The sequence below is a fragment of the Lepisma saccharinum genome, chromosome 2 (genome assembly GCF_977018435.1).
Source record: "Lepisma saccharinum chromosome 2, izLepSacc3.1, whole genome shotgun sequence".
Lineage (NCBI taxonomy): Eukaryota > Metazoa > Arthropoda > Insecta > Zygentoma > Lepismatidae > Lepisma > Lepisma saccharinum.
The window spans coordinates 138191322-138216327 of NC_139230.1; the positions used below are offsets into that span (position 1 = coordinate 138191322).

General features: G+C 37.9%; 1 protein-coding gene across 3 annotated transcripts in view; it reads right to left on the reverse strand.

Moving 5' to 3' along the window:
• Nucleotides 1-25006, reverse strand: part of LOC145984514 (uncharacterized) — an 84409-nt gene that overhangs the window by 25491 nt on the left and 33912 nt on the right. For all 3 annotated transcript variants that reach the window (XM_083118169.1, XM_083118167.1, XM_083118168.1), the window contains exons 3-4: nucleotides 10653-10878; nucleotides 662-1007 (exon numbers count right to left, since the gene is read on the reverse strand). In XM_083118169.1, the coding sequence (XP_082974295.1) occupies nucleotides 662-1007; nucleotides 10653-10878 (572 nt within the window). The remainder of the gene's footprint in view (nucleotides 1-661; nucleotides 1008-10652; nucleotides 10879-25006) is intronic.

The window sequence follows — 25006 nt, forward strand, 5'->3', positions numbered from 1 at the left end:
GTCTGCAGTCCAGTGGAAGTGAGGTTGACTATTGGGTGCACTATGTGGAAGGAGCACCCCTTACACCCCGATTAATGCTTGTCTTGGGAAAATAAACTCCTTATCATAACTTAAATTAAGCCATGTATGTCAAATGAAAACATATACTGATGTCTAGAACCTCCATACCTGTGCCAAGAGCTGGAAATTTTAAGAGATACTCAGCACGCACAAGGACACAAGAATATGACCATGTTACTTTTGTGACCATTACAGAGTCTCCCTTCTTCCTCACACATAAGGATGCATGCACACACACACACACTCATGTAAGAACATTTACTACTCGCATAATATAAAACTTGAGTATATCCCACATATTCATCTGAATATTGAATTTATTCAAGTAGTAAATTTTACAATATAATATTAAAATGTAATTCTGATGGTCACAAGAGTAATGTGGGCATGCCCAAAACACAACACTACACAGGAATACTAATTAGGCTGTGCTTCCAGACACCAGTGCCTTGTATACCTGCAGAAATACAGTTTGTACTACATGCATTATGAGGGAGAAGGGTTGACATGTGATCAAGTTCTTCCCTACTAAATTCAGTATTACTATATGTAGTTTAACAATGTGCGATGAAACTAAGAGTAAAACTGAAAATCTACTCACCATAATTTGAAACATTAATATTGACTTCAGACATCATTTTCTGTTCCAGACTATTGTATTTGATTCTCCACGTCATACCAAAGTATTCTTTTAATTCTGTGCTTAATGCCAAAATTGAAAATCCTCCTTCTCCCAATGGTCTTACACCTATGCATGCTGCATAATCCCTTAGCATTTCAATCACTTCTTTTCTGCGTTGGCTGAGAGTCCAGAAGTCATTCAATCCTTTGAAGAACAGAGACAAATCCTTCATTTGCTCAGATATTTCTATAAGTTCTTTCAACTCATTCAAATTATCATAGTCACTCACAATAATCTTCAATGGTATCATTTTTATTTCACCTGCCTGCATTAAAATCAAAAGAAAAAAATTATGAAAAACTACACTGTAATGAAGGTGCATTTAAGTTAATAAATTACACAATGTAACAAAAAATATTTTCTTTCTGTTCCTGGGTAATAATTGTTATTTCCTAATTCATTGTGTTCCAAAAGTATAGAAAATGGGTATTATTCCTCATAAACTTTGTTTTTGTAGCCAGGACAATGATGTTTTGAGATTTACCCTTTTCCAGTACACGTTTTTTATCATTATGAATAAAGAAGATAAATAACGTGTCATATTGCACGCTGTAACAATATACTGGTCTCCCCTATAACTGAAATGGACAGGTCTTGGCATTCTGCCAGCAACAATAGTGCAAATCGTGCAGTTTGAAGTGGTTCATTGTCGTCCTAGCTGCCTAATTAGATACACGTTTACAATGCCATCAAGAAGCTGCAAGTATATGGCAGACGAATTTTGTTATGTCTGTGGCCATTTTATCAAGAAAAGAGGAAATAAGTACTCTGTGAAAGCATCTGCTAAAATGTGTGAAGCATACAGAGCATATTTCGGCATGTCTGTAGGGAAACAAGACAAAACCTGTGCACCTCATTTCACCTGTGATAACTGCAAAAAAACTCTGGAAGGTAAGACGGAAAATTAAAATGTAAAATTTTAATAATTTCAATTATATATTAAATATTTAGGGTTTTCTTGAAGAGGCCTAGAGTTTTTTGTTTATTTCAAATGTATTTTGAAAAATTACTTTTACTAACACCTTACATGTTTAACATTTAATAAACTGCTATATACTTTATTTCTACCCACATTAATGTTGAATTGTACATCCTGTTTTGTAAGTTGCTTGTGCACCTAACCAATAGTAGTGCACCTAAGTCACAAGGTTTGGGTGCAGTTGTGCACCTGATTGACAAAGTTAATAAAGTATATAATTTTGTGCATATTAAATATATATCTACATATCTCATATGTGAAATATGTTGTGAAAATACACATTAGTTTATTTTTGTCTTTTGTCTTTTGCAGGATGGTACAGAGGAGAAAAGAGAGCCATGAAGTTCACTATCCCAAGAATTTGGCGGGAACCCACTGACCACTCAAGTAATTGCTACTTTTGCATGGTGGATCCTTCCAAATGTCGGGCTGGAAAGAATGCGCAAGCTATTATACAGGGTGTCATTTTAATGGCGCCCACGGACCACAGATTCATATAGGGGACATCAAAACAAACAACTTTTCTCAGTAATATATTTCTCGTTGGTGCGTCGATTCGACGCTACAGCCGTTCAAAAAAGACCGTTTTGCCGCCTGGATGCTGGCAACCCAACACAACATTTGATCGTATCTGTGACGTCATTTCCTGCGCCGAAACAGCACACGGTAGGGTTGCAAGTAACACGCAAATTTTGTGAAAAATGACAAACTACCAACTACATTATTAGCTGTAAAATGAAGCGAGAAACGCGTCCAGAAGACCGAACAGCATACCAGCCAGAAGATCAGCAGTCATCTCTGAGGAAGGGAGAAGTGAACCAACGATATGAGAATGGTAAAAAAAAGTATTCAAAATGAAGTGTCAATATCGGATTTTGTCTCAGCCTACATATCAAATATCAACACAATACATTTTATTGTACTTACAACTTACATGTGGCTGTTTACGCCCAGCTACATGTCAATTATACGTATTTGCAAATCTCGTTGCAAGGTTAATATCTACAGGTTTGTGTCCAGATGCCTTGAGGTACTTTTGTGCTGCTAACTGAAGTATCCGAGATTCACGTTGTTACATTACGACTAAAAAACGTACAAACACATTAACAATGTAATGATGAATCAGTAGCGAATATACTACCCTGTTCAGAGTTGCAAACTATTACATATGTATCCGGTGCATAGATAAACACTGTCATTGGAGAGCTTGTAATATTACTACTACTTACATCCCTGTGTTTTCAACCATTTTTGCCACTTGCCTCATAATGCCCTGAATATACATTATATTATGTGTTACTTACCTTTGGAATTTTGAGTTCTTTCATTTCTATTTTGTTATCTGTTCAGTGTGTCACAGACAACTAGTATCAGAAGGACGAATTGGATAAACTAAATTGTAGGTGCCAACTTAGTAACTAGATTAGCAAATATTTGACATCTAAGCCAAGACAAAATTCTATATGGCCATTTCCATTTGAATTCTATTTCCTTTCTACCATTTTTCGTATAGTTTGTTTACTTCCTGTTAGGTTACAGAACGTGTTTTCTCGTTTTGTTTTACGGTACATAATATGGCTGATTGTAGCTATGTCATTTTTCATAGAATATGTGTGTTCCTGGCAACCCTGGAACGCATCGCTTCACGACCGGATATGACGTCACAAATGCAATCAAATGTTGTGTGTGGTTGCCAGCATTCAGGCGGCTAAACAGTCCTTTTTGAACGACTGTAGCACTGAAACGATGCACTAACGAGAAAAATGTTACTGAGAAAAGTTGTTTGTTTTGATGTCCTCTATACGTTTCCGTGGTCCGTGGGCGCCATTAAAATGACACCCTGTATATCCGGATATACCTTCGTCCATCGCCCCTGTGCCACATTGCCCTGAGTTTCCCGTGCCCACTCCTCCGGAGAAAAAGCTGCCCTCTTCAGACGAGAGTAGTAAGTCAGAGAGCGAGGAAGACATTGATCTTCATACTTACAATTTGCGAGCCGAAGAGAGAAACCCATACTACCCCAATCAAAAAGATCTTAACGACTCAATAAGAGATCTTGGTCTCACCAAGTCCAATGCAGAACTCTTGACGTCCAGACTTAAGCAGTGGAATTTATTAGATGAAAGTGTGCAAATAACAGATCAGAGGAAGTGTCATCAAAGTTTTTCCAGCTTTTTCATAAGTCAAGATGGACTCTGCTTCTGCCACAATGTCACCGGTCTGTTTGAAGCAATTGGAATTGACTTCAGTCCAAATGAGTGGCGCCTCTTTATTGACAGTTCGTCCAGAAGTCTTAAAGCCGTGCTTCTTCATAATGGAAATACATACCCAGTCTCTTCCACTAGCTCACTCAGTCCACCTCCAAGAGGATTATAACAGCATAAAACGATTGCTAGATACCTTGAAATATGATGAGTATGGATGGGAAGTCATCGGAGACTTCAAAATCATAGGATTTCTAATGGGTCTCCAAGGCGGTTTTACCAAGTTTCCTTGTTATCTTTGCCTATGGGACAGCAGAGATACCAAAGCGCACTACAACATGAGGTACTGGCCACAGAGGACCGAGTTCTCTGTGGGAAAAAACAACGTCAAGTGGGAGCCACTGGTAGACCCCCACAAGGTGCTAATGCCTCCACTCCATATTAAATTGGGCCTGATCAAACAATTTGTCAAAGCTTTAGATAAGGAGTCAGCAGCCTTCAAGTACCCTCAAGACTTCTTTCCTAACCTGTCTGATGCAAAGATCAAAGCCGGTGTCTTCGTCGGCCCACAGATAAAGAAGCTTTTGGCGTGCGAAGAATTTCCCAAGAAGCTAAGTGAGAATGAAAAAGCGTCTTGGAACAGCTTTGTTTTAGTGGTTAAGGGCTTTCTGGGCAATCATAAGTCCGAAAGCTATGTGGAAGTGGTTGAGACTCTGGTGAAGAACTACGTCAAAATGGGCTGCAGGATGTCCCTGAAAATTCATGCCCTCGATGCTCACCTTCATACATTTAAGGATAACATGGGAGCGTACTCGGAGGAGCAAGGCGAGCATTTCCATCAAGATATAGCTATTGGACTTCGAACGTCGCTACCAAGTCCAGTATAACGAGAACATGATGGGAGACTATATTTGGGGGCTGATTCGTGAAAGTAATGTACAGTATAATCGTAAATCCCGGAAAACTACTCATTTTTAAATCTTTTGCAATAATTTTGTTCACAACTAGATTGCAAATATATGTCACTTTTGATGTATGTGTGTTTGTATTTTTCTTTATGTAAATGAAAAGCACGAATTCGTATATTTTCTCATTGAAAACAGGTAACATTTAAAAATAACACTGCCCTGGTCACAAAAACAAAGTTTGAGGGTAATAATAGGCATTTTCTATGTTTCCAGTCAGAAGCTTTTAGAAAATAAAACTCACTACACAGGAACAAAAATCATGTTACAGGGTGTTATCATTTCTAAAACTAAGCTGGATAATAGACCAACACTTAATGGTACATGTAAGTATCTCCTCTTCATTGAAAAGAAAATTTGGTACAAGCATGTTAAGAAATGCCAATTCTAAGATTTATATACAAGTGAAAAATGAAAGAAATCAGAAAAATTCAAGTTTGTGACACAATTGTAGTGCAGAATATGACAGGTCACCTCAAAAAGTGTTATTACCTATTAAACCAGTGGTAATACTGTTGTCTTGTAATCAAGGTGCACTGGGTTCCATACCTGGTGGAGGCACAGAGTGGTTCAGATACATATTTAAACTGTAGGTCCAGTAGCAAGTAGCCTTTCTGTTCATAAAGTGGATTTAAAATCAAAACAAACAACAAAAAAAAGCTATTGAATCAGCAATGTAGACTGTTGCAGATTCAAAATAACATTAAAAATGTCACACACCTTGGCCACAATAAGGACACAAAGTAACCCTTCCAACTGAACCCCATCTCCACCACTCAACTATCTCTGCTTGAAACTGGCAATTTTGAAAGTTGAACACTCACTTTCATTACCACCATTCTTTATCTACAACTGAAGATGCAGCATGCAGATGCAAAAATTCAAAATTTTCCAGTGCCTGGTGAGTGTTTCCTACTTCCTTCTCATTTGCGACACACACACAAACAAACACAGAGGCAGAGAAGAAGGGGGGAGGGGTTGCTGTATACATTTAGGCAAACGTTCATAGCATGTAAAACACATCAACTTTACTAAGTGAGCCCTCATTTTGGTATGGGGCATTCTACAGGGTGTTCTATAGAAATATGGTGAATTGTTTCGATTCCAAGAAATATTGTCAGCAGTGACATCTTTACTGATGCGCTCATGCAAGTTTCAATCTGCTCTGCTTATCTGTGTTTTGTTTAGGGGGTTTCATTTGTTCCTGTCTGTGTGGCATCAGTCGCCTGCAGCTATGGAGCTGGAAACAGATTACTTTCATATGATGATTTTCTATGATTTTAAAAGTGGGCTAAATGAGTCCCAGAAACTTGGATTTAGCAGTTTGATCCAGAGAATAAGTGTCAGTCGACAGTGTGGATTTTTTCCATGAAATTCCAAAAACAAAATTGAAGCGGCCCTGAAGTGTCGAAAAGAAAATTGCTGCAACTTTGTTCTCCAAAGGATCAGATGTGAGCCTTTGAAGGAACAAAAGACTTTTACCGCTTAGTGGTATGCAATAGTTTGCATACCAAAAATGTTCGAGAAGTTTCAAGAACGACGACCAAGGACAGGACTATGAGTGATCCTCTTGCACCATGAGAATGCATCTGCCCACACAGCCAAAATACTCATTCAGTTCCCGGAGCCCACAGAGTAGGACTCACCCACCATACAGTCCTGAATTGGCCCCATGTGATTATATCCTGTTCCCTACAGTAAAAAATCGTATGCATGGAAGAAGTTCTCCAGTCCTGAAGAAGCTGGTCATGCCAATGAATGCCAACTAACAACCCCTGGTTGCCTTTAACCCCCAGAGTATGTGTAATATGGTCATTAGATGCTTTTAAAAAAACAATGTGAGAAATGTTGATATATTGCCAGAACAAGGAAATGTGGTGCTTGTTCAAAGTAATTGTAATGCTCTTTTTAGGTAATCTGCTATCATAAATGTCCAACTTTATAATTTTACTTAAAAACTTTTGATTGCAGCCATGAAATGCCACAAGCCTGTTTTGTAACACAGGCTGGTCACAAATTAATAGGCATTTTTCAGTGATAGGACAACTACATTATGCATCAAATCAAAACAAGTTATAACAGTCTTTTTTCACATGCACAAACTGTTATAAGAATTGAAAATACATCAAATTTCAAACTAATTTGTGCAATATCCAGTCTATTCTTTGAATGCTGCATTATGGCCATCAAGTGGTGTATGCAACAACTGGAAACAGTTTCAGCTTATTGATGTGATGTGTAACAGAAATGTTCTTTCATTCCTTTACTATTCAACACCTAATAATTTGTGATAACATTGAGTTTCAATATATGTACATTCACTCACCCATGTGTAATTTATAAATGTTACTTCTTACATTACTTACAAGGGAGGTTATCTAAGTGTCCCCCTCCGATTTCCATGAAACTTGGCAGGTGTATAAAGGGGCCCAAAGGAAGAAATATGTGTTTTTTTGTTTCGGCTAAAAAATGGTTTTAGGGGGCACCCCTCAAATGTCAAGATGAGGGCAAATTGAAGTGGGATCTGACCCCTGTGTCACCCTCCGATTTCCATAAAACCTGGGAGGTGTATAGAAGGGCCCAAAGGAAGAAATAAGTGTTTTTTTTGTTTCAGCTAAAAAATGGTTTTAGGGGGCAAAACCTCTCCCCTAATGTCAAGATGAGGACAAATTGAAGTGGGGATCTGACCCCTGTGTCCCCCTCCGATATCCATGAAACTTGGCAGGTGTATAGAGGGGCCCAAAGGAAGAAATAAGTGTTCTTTTGTTTCGGCTAAAAAACTGTTTTAGGGGGGCAAAACCTCCCCTCTAATGTCAAGATGAGAACAAATTGAAGTGTGGATCTGACCCCTGTGTCCCCCTTCGATTTCCATGAAACCTGGAAGGTGTATAGAGGGGCCCAAAGGAAGAAATACGTGTCTTTTTTGTTTCTGCTAAAAAACGGTTTTAGGGGGCAAAACCTCCCCTCAAATGTCAAGATGAGAACAAATTGAAGTGGGGATCTGACCCTTGTGTCCCCCACAGATTTTCATGAAACTTGGCAGGTGTATAGAGGGGACCAAAGGAAGAAATACGTGTTTTTTTGTTTCGGCTAAAAAATGGTTTTAGGGGGCAACCCCCCCCCCCTCAAATGTCATGGACAAATTGAAGTGGGAATCTGACCCCGAAACCACATAAATCTGGCATACGAAGAACACACTCATATAATTGGAACACACACAGCACAGAACTGTAGGATTGTCGGTACCAAACGCAGTGTAATTGTAGAGAGATGCCGAATTCATAGACACCGTTGTTCCCGGATAGGGATGGGCATAACAATAGACGGACCAGAGCAGGGTAACGGAGCATCAAAATAGCCACACACAGGAACCATAACCCTATCAAGCATGGCCTAGATATCATATAGGTGGTATCCATAGCCAAGGACACAAGAGGATAGTTCCACAGATGAATACACAGCATGTATAAAACATTTATTACCATCAGAAAGTAACACGAAACAATGTTATGGTAACCGATCTGCCAACACAAAGTAAAGACAAGCACCCATGCATCACATTGAAAACCGCCCCCATTGTTGCTTCCACGGTGTCAATGTACATACTCGTCACAGTAATGGTACTCCTAAAAAAAATGATTTAAACATAATGTTCGGTTACACCATGCACATCTGATTACTGCACTGCACCACAAACATCACATATCGCATTACTGTCACCCCCAAAACAGAATGCCACCGGATTCTCAAATGGAGGCCTTTCGGGAAGATACCCACTCTTACACCGTGCGTATTGGAAGACGTGTCGTAACCTGGTGACCTTCCAGCAAACGATGTGATGTGCTTTCTTGAATTTCCAAAGCCAAAACCGTGATGCTGTAAACCGAGGAACGTCCAATTCAGCTTTAGCTTGCAGAGCCCATCTCCGAATATCAATATCATGAATTGGAACCTGTGCTTGCACGGCATCACTAAAGTTTTCTAAAACGTATTTGGAAACCTGACACAGCTTTTCTTTCTGTGTTCCTCCTGCCCCTGCTCTTCCCATCTTCGTAGTTGCTGTGTTGAGGTAACCTTCTTATACTGATTTTGCACGGTGGTCAGAGACAAACGTCACTTCTATCCACTCCTCGAAAAGTCAACTGCTCTTCGTTTATATCCAATGGATACAGTATGTGGTGAACAATGGTCGGTATAGTCTTCTTCTGTGTCATCATCTGTATCTTCCAAAGCGTGTGCATATGTATCGTCTTGCTGGTCAAAGTCCAAGGAAGGAGCAAATTCAACGATGTACGCAGGATCTTCGGTACATCTTTCAATGACGTCCTTCACAACGTCTGTGACATATCCCTCCTCTGCTATTAAAGGAGATGGGCTACTGGTATTAAATGCCTGTATTAAAAGTGTGACCACATTCACTACATTCAACAAGGTACCTCCATACAGAACGATTGTCCTCATTTCCTTCTGTGAGCCTTTATATACGGGGTCACACATATGGAATTTGGATTCATGATGTCTTATCGTATATACCATCCCACTACAGCACACCTGATAATTGTGTTTAACTGTGGCCTCTTGGCACCATTTCACGTTTCTTTACTCTTATCTCCTCTGCTTGTGAGGTATCTCCTGACAGACTGCCCTGCCCATAGGTGATACGTCGTGGTGGGTGCGTTGCACATGATTTGTGTCAAGCATGAATCGTGTGTTATGTAATGCATTTTGTCACATTGTATGCTCTCACGTGGCATATTTGCCTTTCTTCGTCTCGTCCGTGATAGCTGTGTTTCCCAGTGACATGCACTTCATATCTCAAATGCTCCAGTTGTGTATCTGCCAGTTTTTAACTGAAACAAAAAACACCTATTTCTTCCTTTGGGCCCCTCTATACACCTGCAATGTTTCATGAAAATCGGAGTGGGACACAGGGGTCAGATCCACACTTCAATTTGTCCTCATCTTGACATTTGAGGGGTTTTTGCTCCTAAAACAGTATTTTAGCTGAATCAAAAAAACACGTATTTCTTCCTTTGGAACCCTCTATACACCTGCCAAGTTTCATGGAAATCGGAGGGGGACACAGGGGTCAGATCCCCACTTCAATATGTCCTCATCTTGACATATGAGGGGAGGTTTTGCCCGTTAAAGCAGTTTCTTAGCCGAAAAAAAATATGTATTTCTTCCTTTGGCCCCTCTATACACCTGCCAAGTTTCATAAAAATCGGAGGGGACATAGGGGTCAGATCCCCACTTCAATTTGTTCTCATCGTGACATTTAAGGGAAGGTTTTGCCCCCTAAAACCATTTTATAGCCAAATAAAAGAACACGTATTTCTTTCTTTGGGCCCCTCTATACAAATGCCAAGTTTCATGGAAATCGGAGGGGGACACAGGGGTCACATCCCTACCTCAATTTGTCCTCATTTTGACATTTGAGGGTTTTTTTTGCCTCCTAATACAGTTTTTAGCTGAAACAAAAAAATACGCATTTCTTCCTTTGGCCCTTCTATACACCTGCCAAGTTTCATGGAAATCGGAGCGGGACACAGGGGTCAGATCCCCACTTCAATTTGTTCTCATCTTGACACCTGAGGGGAGGTTTTGCCCCCTAAAACAGTTTCTTAGCCAAAACAAAAAAAAAAAACACGTATTTCTTCCTTTGGGCCCCTTTATACACCTGCCAAGTTTCATGGAAATCGGAGGGGGACACTTAGATAACCTCCCTTGTTAGTTCATATGAACTGTATAAATTCACAAACCTCTGATCCTAGTTTAAAGTTCACATGAAACATCACATGGCCAATCTCTCCAAATACCCAATATGCATCTAATTTACATTTATCTTCATCAATTACATGTTTAATTCCTATTTCCTTCCGAAAGTTTGTGAATTTAATACCATTCACTATTTCATAATGCTTCATCATTTCCCTCACATCTGTGAAGTTGGGTCCAAAAGAAGGATCTGGTTCTTCAAAACTTCCACTAGAAGAAACCCAATGAATGCAATTAATTACCAGTTAAAAATAAATAAAAACTAATCGCACAAACACAGACATAAATACTTATGTATTCATAAATTTTAATTTCAAATGCTGAAAAACCTGAAAGCCTAAATGCATCATTAGGAGTCAATAATGAAATAAATAACACAGATCAAGAATTGGATGAGTTCCATTTTGCATCAGATCAAGAAAATATTTTAAATGAATATTTACATACAGTAATTCTACTGTTCATAAAAACATTTATCTAGCATTCTACTTTGTGACACTTTCCAGGATTTTCTTTCTAATTTACACTGCTTTTCTGATTCTACTAGCTAATCATGGTAGAGTGAATGATGCTTAGATGAAATTCATGAAGGGACATTCGCCATGGAACACTCACATCCTGGCAAGAACTCAAACCAGTAAGATTCAGTGGAGACATCTTGAGTTCATCACTCAAGGTGCTTGGCCAGTGAGGCAGTGGTTTTAATTTGAGATCTGATTTATTAAGTATTAGTAATTAATTTTTTTGTTACTTGTGAAGCCTTTTGTCACATGAGCGGTACTCACTTGCATGTTGGGGGGGGGGGGGGGAGAGAATAGAAATAAATAATACATTTCACAATATGACCTACTGCTAAAAGCAGCTGTTGTTGTTGATTTAGTTTATTTTACTTCGCGTTTTGTGCCTCTTGGCTAATTTGCGAAGATGGGGATGAGTGATGAAATTGATGAATGGACATTCACAAACAACCAAGCCCGACTGGGATTCGAACCCGGGACCCTTGGCATCGCAGCGCGATGTGCTAACCACTCGGCCACAGGGTCGGGTGCTAAAAGCAGCTGTTACGTTTCTGCAACCAGTATGGCTATTCCACCAGTTAAGACAAAATTCAAGAATAATTCCAGGTTTTACAGAATACATTCCAAAATTTCAAGAATATTTTTAATAATGTACAGAAGCCCTTCCCCATATTTTTTGAGAATATTTATCGGAAAAATATTATTAGACACTCATTGCTACAACGAATACAATGAGATCAAACCTTTGACTTATGATTTCACTTCTTTGTTTGTATAGATCTCATCCAGCCCCATGAGAGGGGAGGAGGAGAGGAGAGGGTATAAGAAATAAGGAGTCCTTTCAGCACAATGTGTTCCAAACATTTGTCGGCAAACGCAGCACACCTACGATGTGACACGAGATAATGTATTATACTATGCACTACAAAATGCATGTTTTTCACTATACAGGGTAAGTCAAAATGAAGGACCCGATTTCAGACATTTACATGAAAATATGTAAGTCAAACTAAACCACCTGCAAGAGAAAGAAATTTGGATTTTTTTAGATGCATTAGGAAAACAGGCCTTGCAGGACATTTAATAGAAACATGGTTTCATCTGAAAAAGTTAAACTGAATTTGCCACCACTAGCAAATTGAAATGTTACAGATTTGTTTGTGTTGAAAAACAAAACAATATTGTCAGCACTGAGACTATTTGCAACCTTCTCTTATTCTACTTAGGAAAACATGTAAGTGAGTACATGGAAGGAACAACATTTTTTTGGAGATGAATTCCTTATCAAGAACAAATAATAATAATAATCAACATTGAACAGCTAAAATAACTATGAACATTATAGAAGCTGGTCTCATTAAGAACAAACACGAAGCATCTAAGAACTCTAATCACCATTCTGAAGTGGCACTCAGCAGACATATAGACAAGAGACAGGATCATACACAACCATGCATGTGATTATTCTGACTGTGGACCCTGGAGTCATCTCTTTGTTAGCCTTCTAGCATGTAGTTTTCAGATTGTACCATGTGGAAAGAGGTTAACCGCCTTACACACAACATAAAAGAAGTAATTTTATAAATAAAAAACGAATAACTCAAATGAAAATGAAATTAGAGCTATTATTTCATTTGGGTACCATCAGTAAATAATGTCATGGCAGTAACATCTGTAGTAAACAGCATGAAAGTAGTCCAGTCAAGATCATGCCACCTATCTACAGTTTTGCAAATAAACAACAATTTCAACTTTCAAAAATAATTTTTAAAAAAATGCTAGAAAAGAGTCTTAACATAAAGAATATCATGAGGTATTAAAATCTGAATACTTTCTTTGCCATTCAATCAAATTCACAAGGATTTTTTTTTTTACTTCAAAGTGTACAAAAAGTATAGAATCAAGTTCATTCCATGCCGAATCATCACAACTCCCAAACGACCATCTCAGATTGTAATGAAATTTGGTAGGATGGTAGAGAACATGAAGTAACTAGCATGTGTACAATTTTAGCCTTCAGTGATACATGGTGCTCATACAGGAGGGTTGCCAAATGTCAAATTTATGTCAAGGTCAATTCACAACTTTTCTTCTAATTATGGTATAACTTTCATGTTGGGCTTATTTTGAAGATAAGGGAGCATAGTTTTTATAAAAATAGTTTCATATGAAAACATTGAAATTTTCATTAGGTCGTCACATGATGTGACCTTTGACCTTGAATACCTAAAAATGGTACTTTCAATTTTTGTGGAAATAAGTTATGTTATTCAGTTAAATGTAATCTTTCTTTGGTGTAAGTTTCATTTTGGGATGGCTTGGGGAACAGAAATTAAAAGAATCTGACATTAGTAAATGCTACATTCAGTGAACACCTTACAGTCTAGAAATGTCCAGGGCCCCGAAAGTGGGGGACCAGGGGTGCCCGGGACCCTCAGTTCTCATTTGGGACCCCTGTATAATGGTCCCAATGTTTAACTTTCAACACGATTTCTTTTTGTAACAAAATATTGTTTGTGTGATGGAAATTTCATACATTATTTGAGGACTCTGTGGGAAATTAGTCAGGATTCTGCTCTGAAATGGGCATTTTACTCTATTAGTATTTCATTTCCCAAATACACAGTTAATTAAGGAAAATGCATGGTATATTATGATTATGTGCAAGAATAGAGGAAGATGCATGGGAATACTCTAGTCCTCGTGATCTTGAATGAGTCAGTTCATCAAAAAATATGTAGATGCCTTTGTTTTCCACATGAATGTAAGCTACTTTTAACTTCCATTGTCTGTCGTTAATGTATTGGTTACCTCACCTTATGAACTTCTGAGCCACCAAAATTTGGAATGCTATCAGATGCATTCGAAAGAGTCAAAAGAAAGGAATGATTATCATTATTATTACACATAATATGCTTGGCTCTGACCCATCCCAAAAATTAGTTCTGCATATGTGCCTGGGATGGGGTATATAACTACAATAAAAAAAGGGGATGTCTTAGCCCAGGGTGACCAGGTGCATGGTTTCGAAACTGTAAATGGCATTCAAGTGGCCTAATCCTGTCCCTATTTCATATGAACTAAATGTACTTTGATAAGATAACAATTTGGTGGAACATTAATTATCTAAATTCAACTATTATCGAACTACGATGGTAAAATGAATAACAAAATATATATGTTTTTAATTTATTTGATATTATCCTCAGTAGTAAGTTCATAAAATATCTATAAACAATATGCTATAGATATTCTATGTTCTGATCAGTACTCATGGTGCATAGTTAGGACTAGTACCAGGCCCATATCCAGGGGAGGAGCCATGAAGCCTGCTGCCCCCCTCCTTGAGCTCTCAAATATTTCAATGTAAATCTATAAAAAGCTACGAAAATAACATCGAAGATATTTTCAAATTTGCAAAAATTTCGATTTTGTCCTTGCATAAATGAATGTGTGAGTTGTGGAAAGAGGCAGGCTCCAGAAGTATGCAGTTTGCCATATTTGGTAGTTTAAGTTTTATAACCATTGATGCCAGGCTACTAGATGTCCGGATTTAGTCTGAACAATCCATTAATTTCAACTCCTGTCTCGACATTTCTTTGAAGCATTTGTGATGCGAAAATGTCTCATATTCTTTGCATAACTCACATTTATGATAATTGTTAATATGTATAATTTAATTTATAAATATATTATTTTCTAAACATGGAATTATAATAGCTGTTCAATGGTGCTGCTTTAAGAAAATTGAAGGAAATTTGAAATCATTGTTAATTTGTGGAACACAGTACTATTCGAGCACTAAGTTATGTGTCGTATGACATCCTTGCCTGTAAGCAACTCTGTTGCTGATCACTGGGTCGTAGGGGAGAGTGGAGCAAGTGAGACCCATTAAGAAAAAAAAGGTCATAGTGTGCTCATTATTTATTTGAAAGGAAATCAACTTTTTACCACTCTACACATAGAACAGTTATGAACATTTTATCTAGTTCAAATACAAAAAAAAAATATTAACTCCACTGTTAAAAAAATTAAATAATTCAAGTCTGCATGTGGACTCACTTGCCCCATAGGGTGGGGCAAATGAGAGAAGCCAGATACAGAAATTGGACACTGAAACTTGACAAATAACTTTAACCAGACAAACGTTCTAAATCACTTAAATTATGTGTTCAGATTAATGGAAATATAACTGTCACATAACGCTTGTAGTCCTGGCAATTTACACTTTGACCTGGGCAAAATTGCTTCAGAAGGATTTTAAAGAGTTTCTAGCTCAAAAATCATTGCTGAATAACATATCCAAAATCAAACAAAATCGGACAACGAGAAAGCCCCCAAAAACGGATTCCAAAGTGGCGGACTGACTGTTTTCTACTAAAGGCAAAAATAAAGTAATTTACACTTTATTATTTACATTTAATAATATTTAAACTAAAACTATATTTCAACAATATACTATTTCTTACATAATTTTGATATTAAAAGATATTTATAGAAAGAGAGAAAGAGAAAATTACAATTACTTCAAATAAAATTATTTGTTAAGTTCTCTTAACTATAAAGTCAACTTCTTAAGATGGACAAAGTTTAATTAATCATTTTCATCACTGCAAACACTGGTGTACACATGTGGGAGGAGGTGCAGATGGTACAGTCCCTCCCAAAATTTTGAGGAAAATCAAAATTTTTAAATGAATGCAGGAAAGAACTTGGGAAAGTGCTAAATGCAAATGCCTTTTAAATTAATCCTCAGAATACAATTTTGAGTGAAAGTTCCAAATATACTAAATATTTTATTGTGTATCCCCCAATAGTAGAGCGTAGGTTTGACTATTTTTACAATTCCAACACTTGCTCTCCCTCCCCTGCCCCCCCCCCCCCCCAAAAAAAAGAATCCTACATATGCTAGTGACTGTCGTCATATTATTATTGTGACCACTTGCCACCAGCTGTTGAAGAGGACAATGATTACGCTTGCATCCACATCATGCAGGAACAGCAAAGCATCTGAAGTAGGAAATCTGGATTTAGTGGGTATACAGCAAAGCAGCTATTATTCTTTACATACCAACCCCACCCTTCTGCATCGATCATCTCTTCTGTATACTTCCACATTCTCGTTGAAAGTGTGTGCGAAACCTATGGTACTTTGTGGATGAATTGGTAGGTGAGTAACAATGATGTACCTGCAACTATCTTCAATGAATAGTTTGTTTGTGGATTCCAATGACTCGCAGTCATACAACAGAAGCATTCGTTTTCTTCCAACAGCTTCAATATCTGAATGTTGGCAAGAATGTAAACAAAATGAATTTGCAGGTGAACGGAGCTGTTACCTTCATCAGTTTGTTTAATGCTGAGGATTTTCTAATTGAACACATTCTGGATGTGGTTTTGAGTTTTTGTTTTAAGTCTACTTTATTCAGATATGCTAATCAAGACTGGACATTCAGTTGAAAGTGGGATCCTAATCACTATGTGCCTCCACCGGGTATCGAACCCTCAACCCATTGAATACAAGGTGACGGATGTTATCACAATGCCATCGGAGAGGCCAGAAACACTCTGGGTGTGGTATTACAGCCCGTGGAAACATACAGAAAGAGGAGCAGTTTGTGGATGTCACGACCCAACAATGATTGAATTCCAAGGATATGGGAACACATTATTGGGAGATGTTCCCCACCTTATATTACTGCGATAGTATGATTTGAAACCATTGTCCTTGGCCTGGTACAGAAGCAAGTCAGCCTCCTGCCTCTATTACTGTTGTACAAATACTTGCATTTTGTTATGACACTGCAGAACAAACAATGTCCACATGGCCATTCTCACCTGTGTTGTACACAGCACACCATTGCTTCTTCAACATGTCACATCTAAGGGAAATAATTGCTTGGTTGTTGTCTTCATTAGCTAGGGAGTGTAATTTCTTGCCCACACTGAAATAACATTCCTACTGGAGTTGATGCAGATACTTCTGAGGTTATGCCCTTGATCACAGGAAAGTCACTGTATCCATCAGAAACAATGATAGTCCTTCCACCTGTCTTCAGAGTGATATCTACACAAGAGCAATGAGCTTGTGTGTTTCTTTGTTACATGAAACTCAATGTAGGATAGATCAAACCACCATCCAGAACTCACTGGCTTGCACACTGAATTTCTTCCATTCGCAAATTGTTGGTTTATTTTAGTATTGCATGACCTAACTGAGATTTGTTGGCTCTCCTAAACATACTTTGTCATTCGAATAATGCATGAGGATATGCACAAAGCTCATTAGGCATGACATCTTCTGGTGGCAAAAGTCGTCATTCTCTGAAAGAGAGCTGCATCTACTTGTTATCATGTCCGACAGGGCTCACAACAGCAGCAGCAGAAGAAGAAAACCCTACAGTTTTTCACTTTGTCAACCTTTTGGTAGAATATTTAAATACCTTTCTCAATCATTTTGAAGATGATGTCCATAACGATGTATTGCAATTAATCAAAATTAACTCCTGGATCAGCTGTCACTGCTGTACTAGTGTTGCAGAAACTTGAGTCAAAATGGAATGGGGATATGGATTCCAGTCATTCGATTACTTTTTAAATATCACTATTGTCCCTTGTTTGTGCATTCTCGCATTTCATTGTGTTGTTCACTACTCTTCAACTAAACTCTGATATATTCTTGCATTGCTAAGTTGTAAGTGGAACACAGGTGCATGGAAAACAGCCATGTCTCCTCCCGGATTTCTGCAAATCCACTTCCTCTTGTCAGTCCTCTCTTGCTTTGCAGGGAATGCATTAGTGCTTGTTCTATTACATGGTCTGATCAGAGTTTGACCCAAGGTCCCAGATTCGATACCTGGTGAAGGAACATAGTGGTTCGGATCCCACTTTAAACTATAGGTTCAGCCCCAGTTAGCCTTTCTGTGCATAAAGGACTTAAAACAAAAATGCAAAACTCAATCCGAGTCTGGCCCATAATCTATCGCTTCATCTCGTCTCAAATTTACCTCCCAGGAACATTTTCTGCATGGTTCGATTTTCAGACGACAAGCAAAGTTTTCTGCAAGTACAGGTATAGGGGCATGAGGCAATTGTGATGTCAGGCTGCTGTAATGATGGAGAGAATCTTCAGCATAGCTTGCAACTGCATATTGTCCATGAACCGGTTCTATCAGCATTTACCAAGATACATTCAATGCTGGCCATTTGTGGTGATCATATTTTAACTAAGGTAACTGGGGGGAATAACGCCATGCTAAGCTTCTTCGATTTTTCCTGGCATTATAAAAACATCTGGCAATGTAAAAACTGGATAAGGCAATAGATGCATTTTTTCGCTAGCAACAAAAAAATTATGGTATCTTTATTTCAAATAGTACATATTCTGAGAGCTGTTTTCTAAGAAGGTGCATTTTGGCATTATTTCCCACTTAGCCGGGTAATAACACTACATGTGTAGGGGTAATAATGCCATACTATAAGAATGTCCTAATAAAATAGATAAATGGTAATTACTCACTTTATACACACTTGAAGCATTATTCATTCTACAACTATTTAGAAGATGCCATAACATGCAACGTATAATATATTATATTAACATTAACATAGTATTAGTGTAATACACAAAAACAGATTCTATTTTCCACGTTTATTTATTTCCTACAGTACTGATACATTTTTTTTATCTCTTGAAATCTGTAACTTCAAGTGAGAAAACAAAATTAAATGAAATAGAAAAAAAAACTGAAAGCAAACAATAAGTGCCCGTGTTGAAGATATCTCATATTAACAATAAACACAATAGCAAAGTTGGCGTTGTTACCCCAAATTGAAGTTGGCACTATTACCCATAATATGCAAGTTCTTCTTTCAGAATGCATTTTGCTTCTTCCTCAAAACAAAGAGAATTAGTTAGTAGTATGTTTGGAAAACATAACGAGCCACGTACAAAAATAATACAGAGTGTGAACCTCTAACGTGAGCAAAGAACTTACCTTCTCAATTTTATATCAGCGTCTCCGAATAGCCGCTTTCACCACAAACAGCTAACTCACACTGGGAAGAATGGCTCAACATCAGAACAAAGGAATCACGTGACTTACTTGCTAGTAACGCACACACTGCATATGCCATCTATCGAATTCACTTTCAACTTTTCAAGATATAGCCACCTGGCATTATTAACTCAATAGGTGTTATTCCCCCCAGTTACCTTACCTCTTGTCCATTGTCCATTTTTTCTCACAAATTATGCATAATTTAGAGATTACCATTCTTAAAAGGCAAAATATAATTTGGCATAACAAGAAAACACAAGTTGTAAGTGATAATACACAAATTATTAAAAATTATTCACAAATATACATAACATCTTAGGAAATTCACAATAGCCAGTCTGCCATTTTGAAATCCGTTTTTGAGGGTTTTCCGGTGGTCTGATTTTGTATGTCATTCAGCAATGAATTCTGAACTAGAAATTGTTTAAAAAGCGTCTGAAGCAGTTTTGTTAAGGTTGGATGGAAAAATGTTTTTAATTGCCTGAACTATTGTAGGAAGCTCACTTTATGACACACAAAATTGTTTTGTCCAGTATTCTCTTCTTCCATTTCAGCTATGAATGTGAGGTTAAACTTTCCCATATTTTGTACCCTTCCAACAGTGCCTCAATCTATACTTGAGATGAGAGTTGTCTGGGGTATACTGCATCCCACTGCTTCATTTCTCAATGACAGAAAACCATCCTTGAAACTCTGCAATGCAATGCCTGATGTCATCCTCCATCTACACCATTCCTCTCTCTGTTTCAAACACAGACAAGAACCATATCTGAATGAAGGTACAGGGATATAAGACATCACGACAACTATGATATTGGATTTTCATTACAAGACTTGAAATTCTAAATTAGGATGTGAATTTAACAGAAAGGCAGGGGGGGGGGGGCACAGAGTCCTTCCGATAGAAAAATTAACTGGCAAAAGAAATGAGTGGGCATCCACCAGAACACATACACATGGAGGCATTGTCATCGAGAATAACCTAACGGTAGTAAAGCAATGTAAATTAACCTACTAATGAATCAATCAACCTGGAGAATGTGCGACCATCTAATATTCTAGGTGGATGCTCTTGCCCCACCCCACATTTTTTATTTACTCGACCCCTGTATGAGAGTCTAATAATGCTACATTCACCCTATGTAAGTATGAGGTTCGTAAAGAGATAGATTATGCAATAAATATATTACACGTGTTAAAATGTATTGATGATATGTAATTGAGGTTTCTGTATACAACATAATCCTTATAAAGATAAGACCGAAATATATACTATATAATACCTACAAAATCATCAATTTTCAAGAGTAGCGTACGGCTTCACACACAGCCTCTCCAGCTTCTATGACACCAACTATCTCTTCGCGGGGTCATTTCCTGTCGTGGTATACAATTTAGCTAGGCTGGACATACTTGCCCAACCTGTCTCACTTTACCCACCCTCCCCTACAAGTGAGTCGAATTTTTACAGTTACTTTGGACCATTATATTGGAACTCTATAATTGTACCTTTAGCTCTAGTTGAAATATTACCATATCATTTGTTGTCACATCTGATACTTCAACAGCTTTCCGCTGGCCACAGTGGTGCAGTGTGCTACATAGCCAAGGGTCCCGGATTCTAATCCCGGCCTGGGTGTTCTTTGTGTGTTCCTTCATCATATCATCACTCATCCTCATCATCTTGATTACAGAAACCTTTCAGAAAAGCGATGCAAAATAACCTCAGTCAATCTACCCCACATCATTTCAGATCATATCTTCGTTGCACATTTTCGGATCTGGCCAGAGGCCTGCACGAGACCTGGAAGAAACCCATCCACAAGGAGTCGTGCCAACAATAATATGCAACACATACGTCAAGCCAGGTTTTACTCTTCAGTTTATCACAGTTGTGTTTTCCTATTATTTTTCTGGATGTTTCAAGCAAAAATACCTCCTCCATATATTAACCATGATAAATTATAAGTTTGCCATATTTAATTGTCTGGGTGTTTCATCCAAATGGAATACCTTATAAATTTTCCAAAACATCTGGTTGCTGTGAGAATGGCAATTCCCATGGCCAAAACATTGGTGATCTCCAATTTGGTCCACAACGATCCCCAAACATGCACTATATTTCAAAACATTTATTGTCAAATTATAGCTTAAGTGAAGCCCTAAAATTCTTAAGACTCTTTTCTTAATCTCCAAAAATGTAGTTTAGGCAGAGATTTGAAAGTGTCATCAGAATTTGGAATCTACCTCAACATAAGAAAAATCCATTACTTATCTACAATCTTGAAATTCTATAAAATACATTATAGGACCATTAGGATTTGATTGATTTGCTTTATTTTACTTCGTTTCTTGTGCCACTTTTGGCTAATTTGCGAAGATGGGGATGAGTGATGATATTGATGAATGGGCACTCACAAACATCCATACCCAGGCCAGGATTTGAACCTGCGAACCGCTGAGGAACATTAGGGAAACTTCAGGAATAGTGGAAATGGTTGTGGAGGAAATTTAGTAGCTTTGAGAAAGTTCTTAGTAGAGTCAAAAGTTTCAGATAGCATAAATGGCTCAAGTTCCTTTTGTTTCATTGCGATTTCATCATGCCACATGTGCATTTTGTACATGGTTCGATTTCAATATATATCTGTTAACACATACTGTGAAGTTTTAGTGATTACTTACTGCATCATTTCTTGACACTGGTATTTTACTTCCATTTACTTCTGTACTTGCCAATAACCATTAGTTTACTATCATCTTAGACATGAACTGCCCCTCCTACCTAGGTCACATGTGTGAGGTATGAAGGGGTTTCTGGTATCGGTTCATGGAATATGTTCGTTTAGCGTCAGGTGTTCAGATTTGCATTTCCATCTCGCCTCCAACAGCCAGTTAACTAATCGTAAGTTTGCTCTCCAAAATAGTGTGTTGGCAATGCTGAAGCATGGAAATTACATAAAATCGACCTTCACGCCATCTCTTAGTGTAGTTTCAAACTATGTGGATTGGCACACAGCCTGGCCAGAGGCCTGCACGAGACCTGGAAGAAACTCATCCACAAGGAGTCGTGGCAACAATCACATGTAACACACACGTCAAGCGAGGTGTTCGACATTGCAAAAACTAACTTCCCTTCCACAGGCCTCAATGCCTGCAAGGTTTTTCTCTTTACCCGTGCACTAGAAGTCACGTGAGACCTGATGCAGTCAGACGCAAGCACCATTGTCAGTGTTTCCAATGGCCATTAAATTTCACTACACAAGGAAACATTCAAATTTATTCTAGTCGCAGGTGCCTTGAGGTTGTACTGTTAGATTTTGTTAACCTCTCAAATTAGTTCCATTATTATTTCAAACGAACTACCACATATTTTCAAAATTTGTTTTGAAGATCTTGAAAGAGGGTTGTGTGTTTTGCTCATTTTATGTCACATTTCTGGTCTTGAAATCATAAATATTCTCTCAGTTTCATTTTTACGTTGTTTGATGAAATGTGTAAATAGCATTCCCTACTATTTGCACCCATTTGAAGATACAAGCTAACAATTTCTATATATTTTGCATCGTGTTACTATCAATGTGTTCTGCAGAACTAGATTACTTGCGACAATATGAGAGAACGACTATTCATTGAAATAGATGGCAATATTCAAAAACCTTTTTAATGTAAATTCTGATTTCATGTTCCATTTTTATGGACCCCTGTGCTTAAGTGTTCAGCATCACGTGATATCAGAAATGTAATGGTTGAAAAAGAACTATATTTCACCTATATTGAGTATAAAATTCCCTTCAGAATGAAAGTTATGAAAAAAAAACAACCTATCATTGTGCCGATAATAACATTAAGCAAGCCACGAGCAGTATAAGTTTTCAAAGAGAAGGGGGATATCTTTCTCAACTAAATCGGATATTTAATTGGCAAAATTACACCAGAGAGAAAATCTGTAACAACAGTTTTCAATGTTTTTAGAAAAATAGTTTAATTGATTTGGTGTTGACTTTATGTACGATTAATCGGGACTGGACCAACATTTAAAGTGGTATCTGAACCACCATGTGCCTTAGGGTGTTTCATTTTGTAAGGCAAAAAATAAAATGTAAAATTTTTGCAGACTTTGCTTACGCCCCGAGTCTCAGTGATGTAAAAGATATATATGCCAAATTTCAAGAAGATTGGATAATATTTAGAGGTTGCAAACTTTGATCAGTTTTGTAAAAGTAGGCAAAAAATACAATTTTTCAATGTTAATTACTTATATTGGGAAAACTAGAAATCACAAACTTAAAATAATATTAAAACTAGACACTAAGATTAATAGGTAGTATGATAGGCAATACATGTGTTATATTAATCAACTTTGAACGATGCAATCCCTTTTTTTGTTCGCTTGGTGATGACTTCTCTGTGATGCTCGACTGCCCTCAACAAGAATTGTTTTTCTTGTTCGTCCCTGACCGATTCGTTAAACATTTTTAATCAGAGCAATTCCTCTTTCTGCGGTATCATTGGCCACCTTAAGAGCATTCACATGGATTCTTAGAGAATCACTGCAGTATTCTGTCACGTCGTGGATCCCAAACAATTCAAAGAACGTCTTTGTTTTATTAGTAACGAAATGGCTCAGGTCTTTTCCTTCAAAAATTAGGTTTTTACCCTCTAATCGTTTCATTTCGTTTTTCTTTGCAGGTTTGGTTTCTAAATTTTTAGTCATATTTTCCTTATCAGCCTGAGTAATACGTTCGTCCAAAAAAGCCAATCCTACGTTTGTTTCTGATGGATACCAAAGGTGTCTCTTAGCAACTGTGGGAGCACTTTTTTTGACGTCTGCATCTGGCTCAGAAGCTGTAGCATATCCAAATCATTCTTTGGAGCCCATCGACTTACAATTGCCTCGTGCCAAAAGCGAACATATATGAGGCTGACAAAATGTGTAACCCGTTTTATTCCTTTCAATTCTCGTTGAGGAATATTCAACTATTTAGTGAAGAGGACAATTTTAAGTGCATATATTGCCTTTGCCAACCACCTTGCTTGATGCAGAGTCCCTGGGATCCTGAAACTGAAGTCGTTTTGTGACCAACCTCCTAGGTACAGGAGTGAGAGTTGTAATAACTCTTTGTAGTCTTCTCTTGGATGACTTTCATCTTTTAGGACATTTTGGATGTAGTTAACCATTTTCACTCGTTGTTCTTCTAGAAAGCCTTGAACGGGACTTTCTTCATCCAGCATTGTCGCATATGACTTCTTATCAAGTGAAGCCCACAGACTTTGGAACTTCCGAAAAATCTGGATGTCAGGACCACTTGATGGTACGCCACAACACTCCTCAAACACTCCTTTCAATATTAGGTCATGGGTCATGGGTGTGATGACGGCAAGCCAACCACAACAATGTTCGTCCGAATTCCCTTTCAATTCTGGTACATGCCCCTTGGATCAGTCCTGTATTAGATGCTGTAGTATCAAAAAACATACCGATGATATTGTCACATAGCCCAAATCGGTCCACTTCCCAAATAACTACTTCAGCCATCTGCTCACCAGTGCTTTTCAGGGCAACAGGTATGCCAAGAAAATGCTCAAATCTTTGCCAGTCACTAGAACTAAAACTCTATCTTCCCAAAGTTTTGACACTCCCATGGACAACTGAGGGCAACAGTTTACTATCCCAATGCAAGACCAAATGAGGAGGATTTTCAAAGAGTGATTCTTCGATTTTCTTTGCCATTTTACTTCTATTGATCGCCCGAGCTCGGT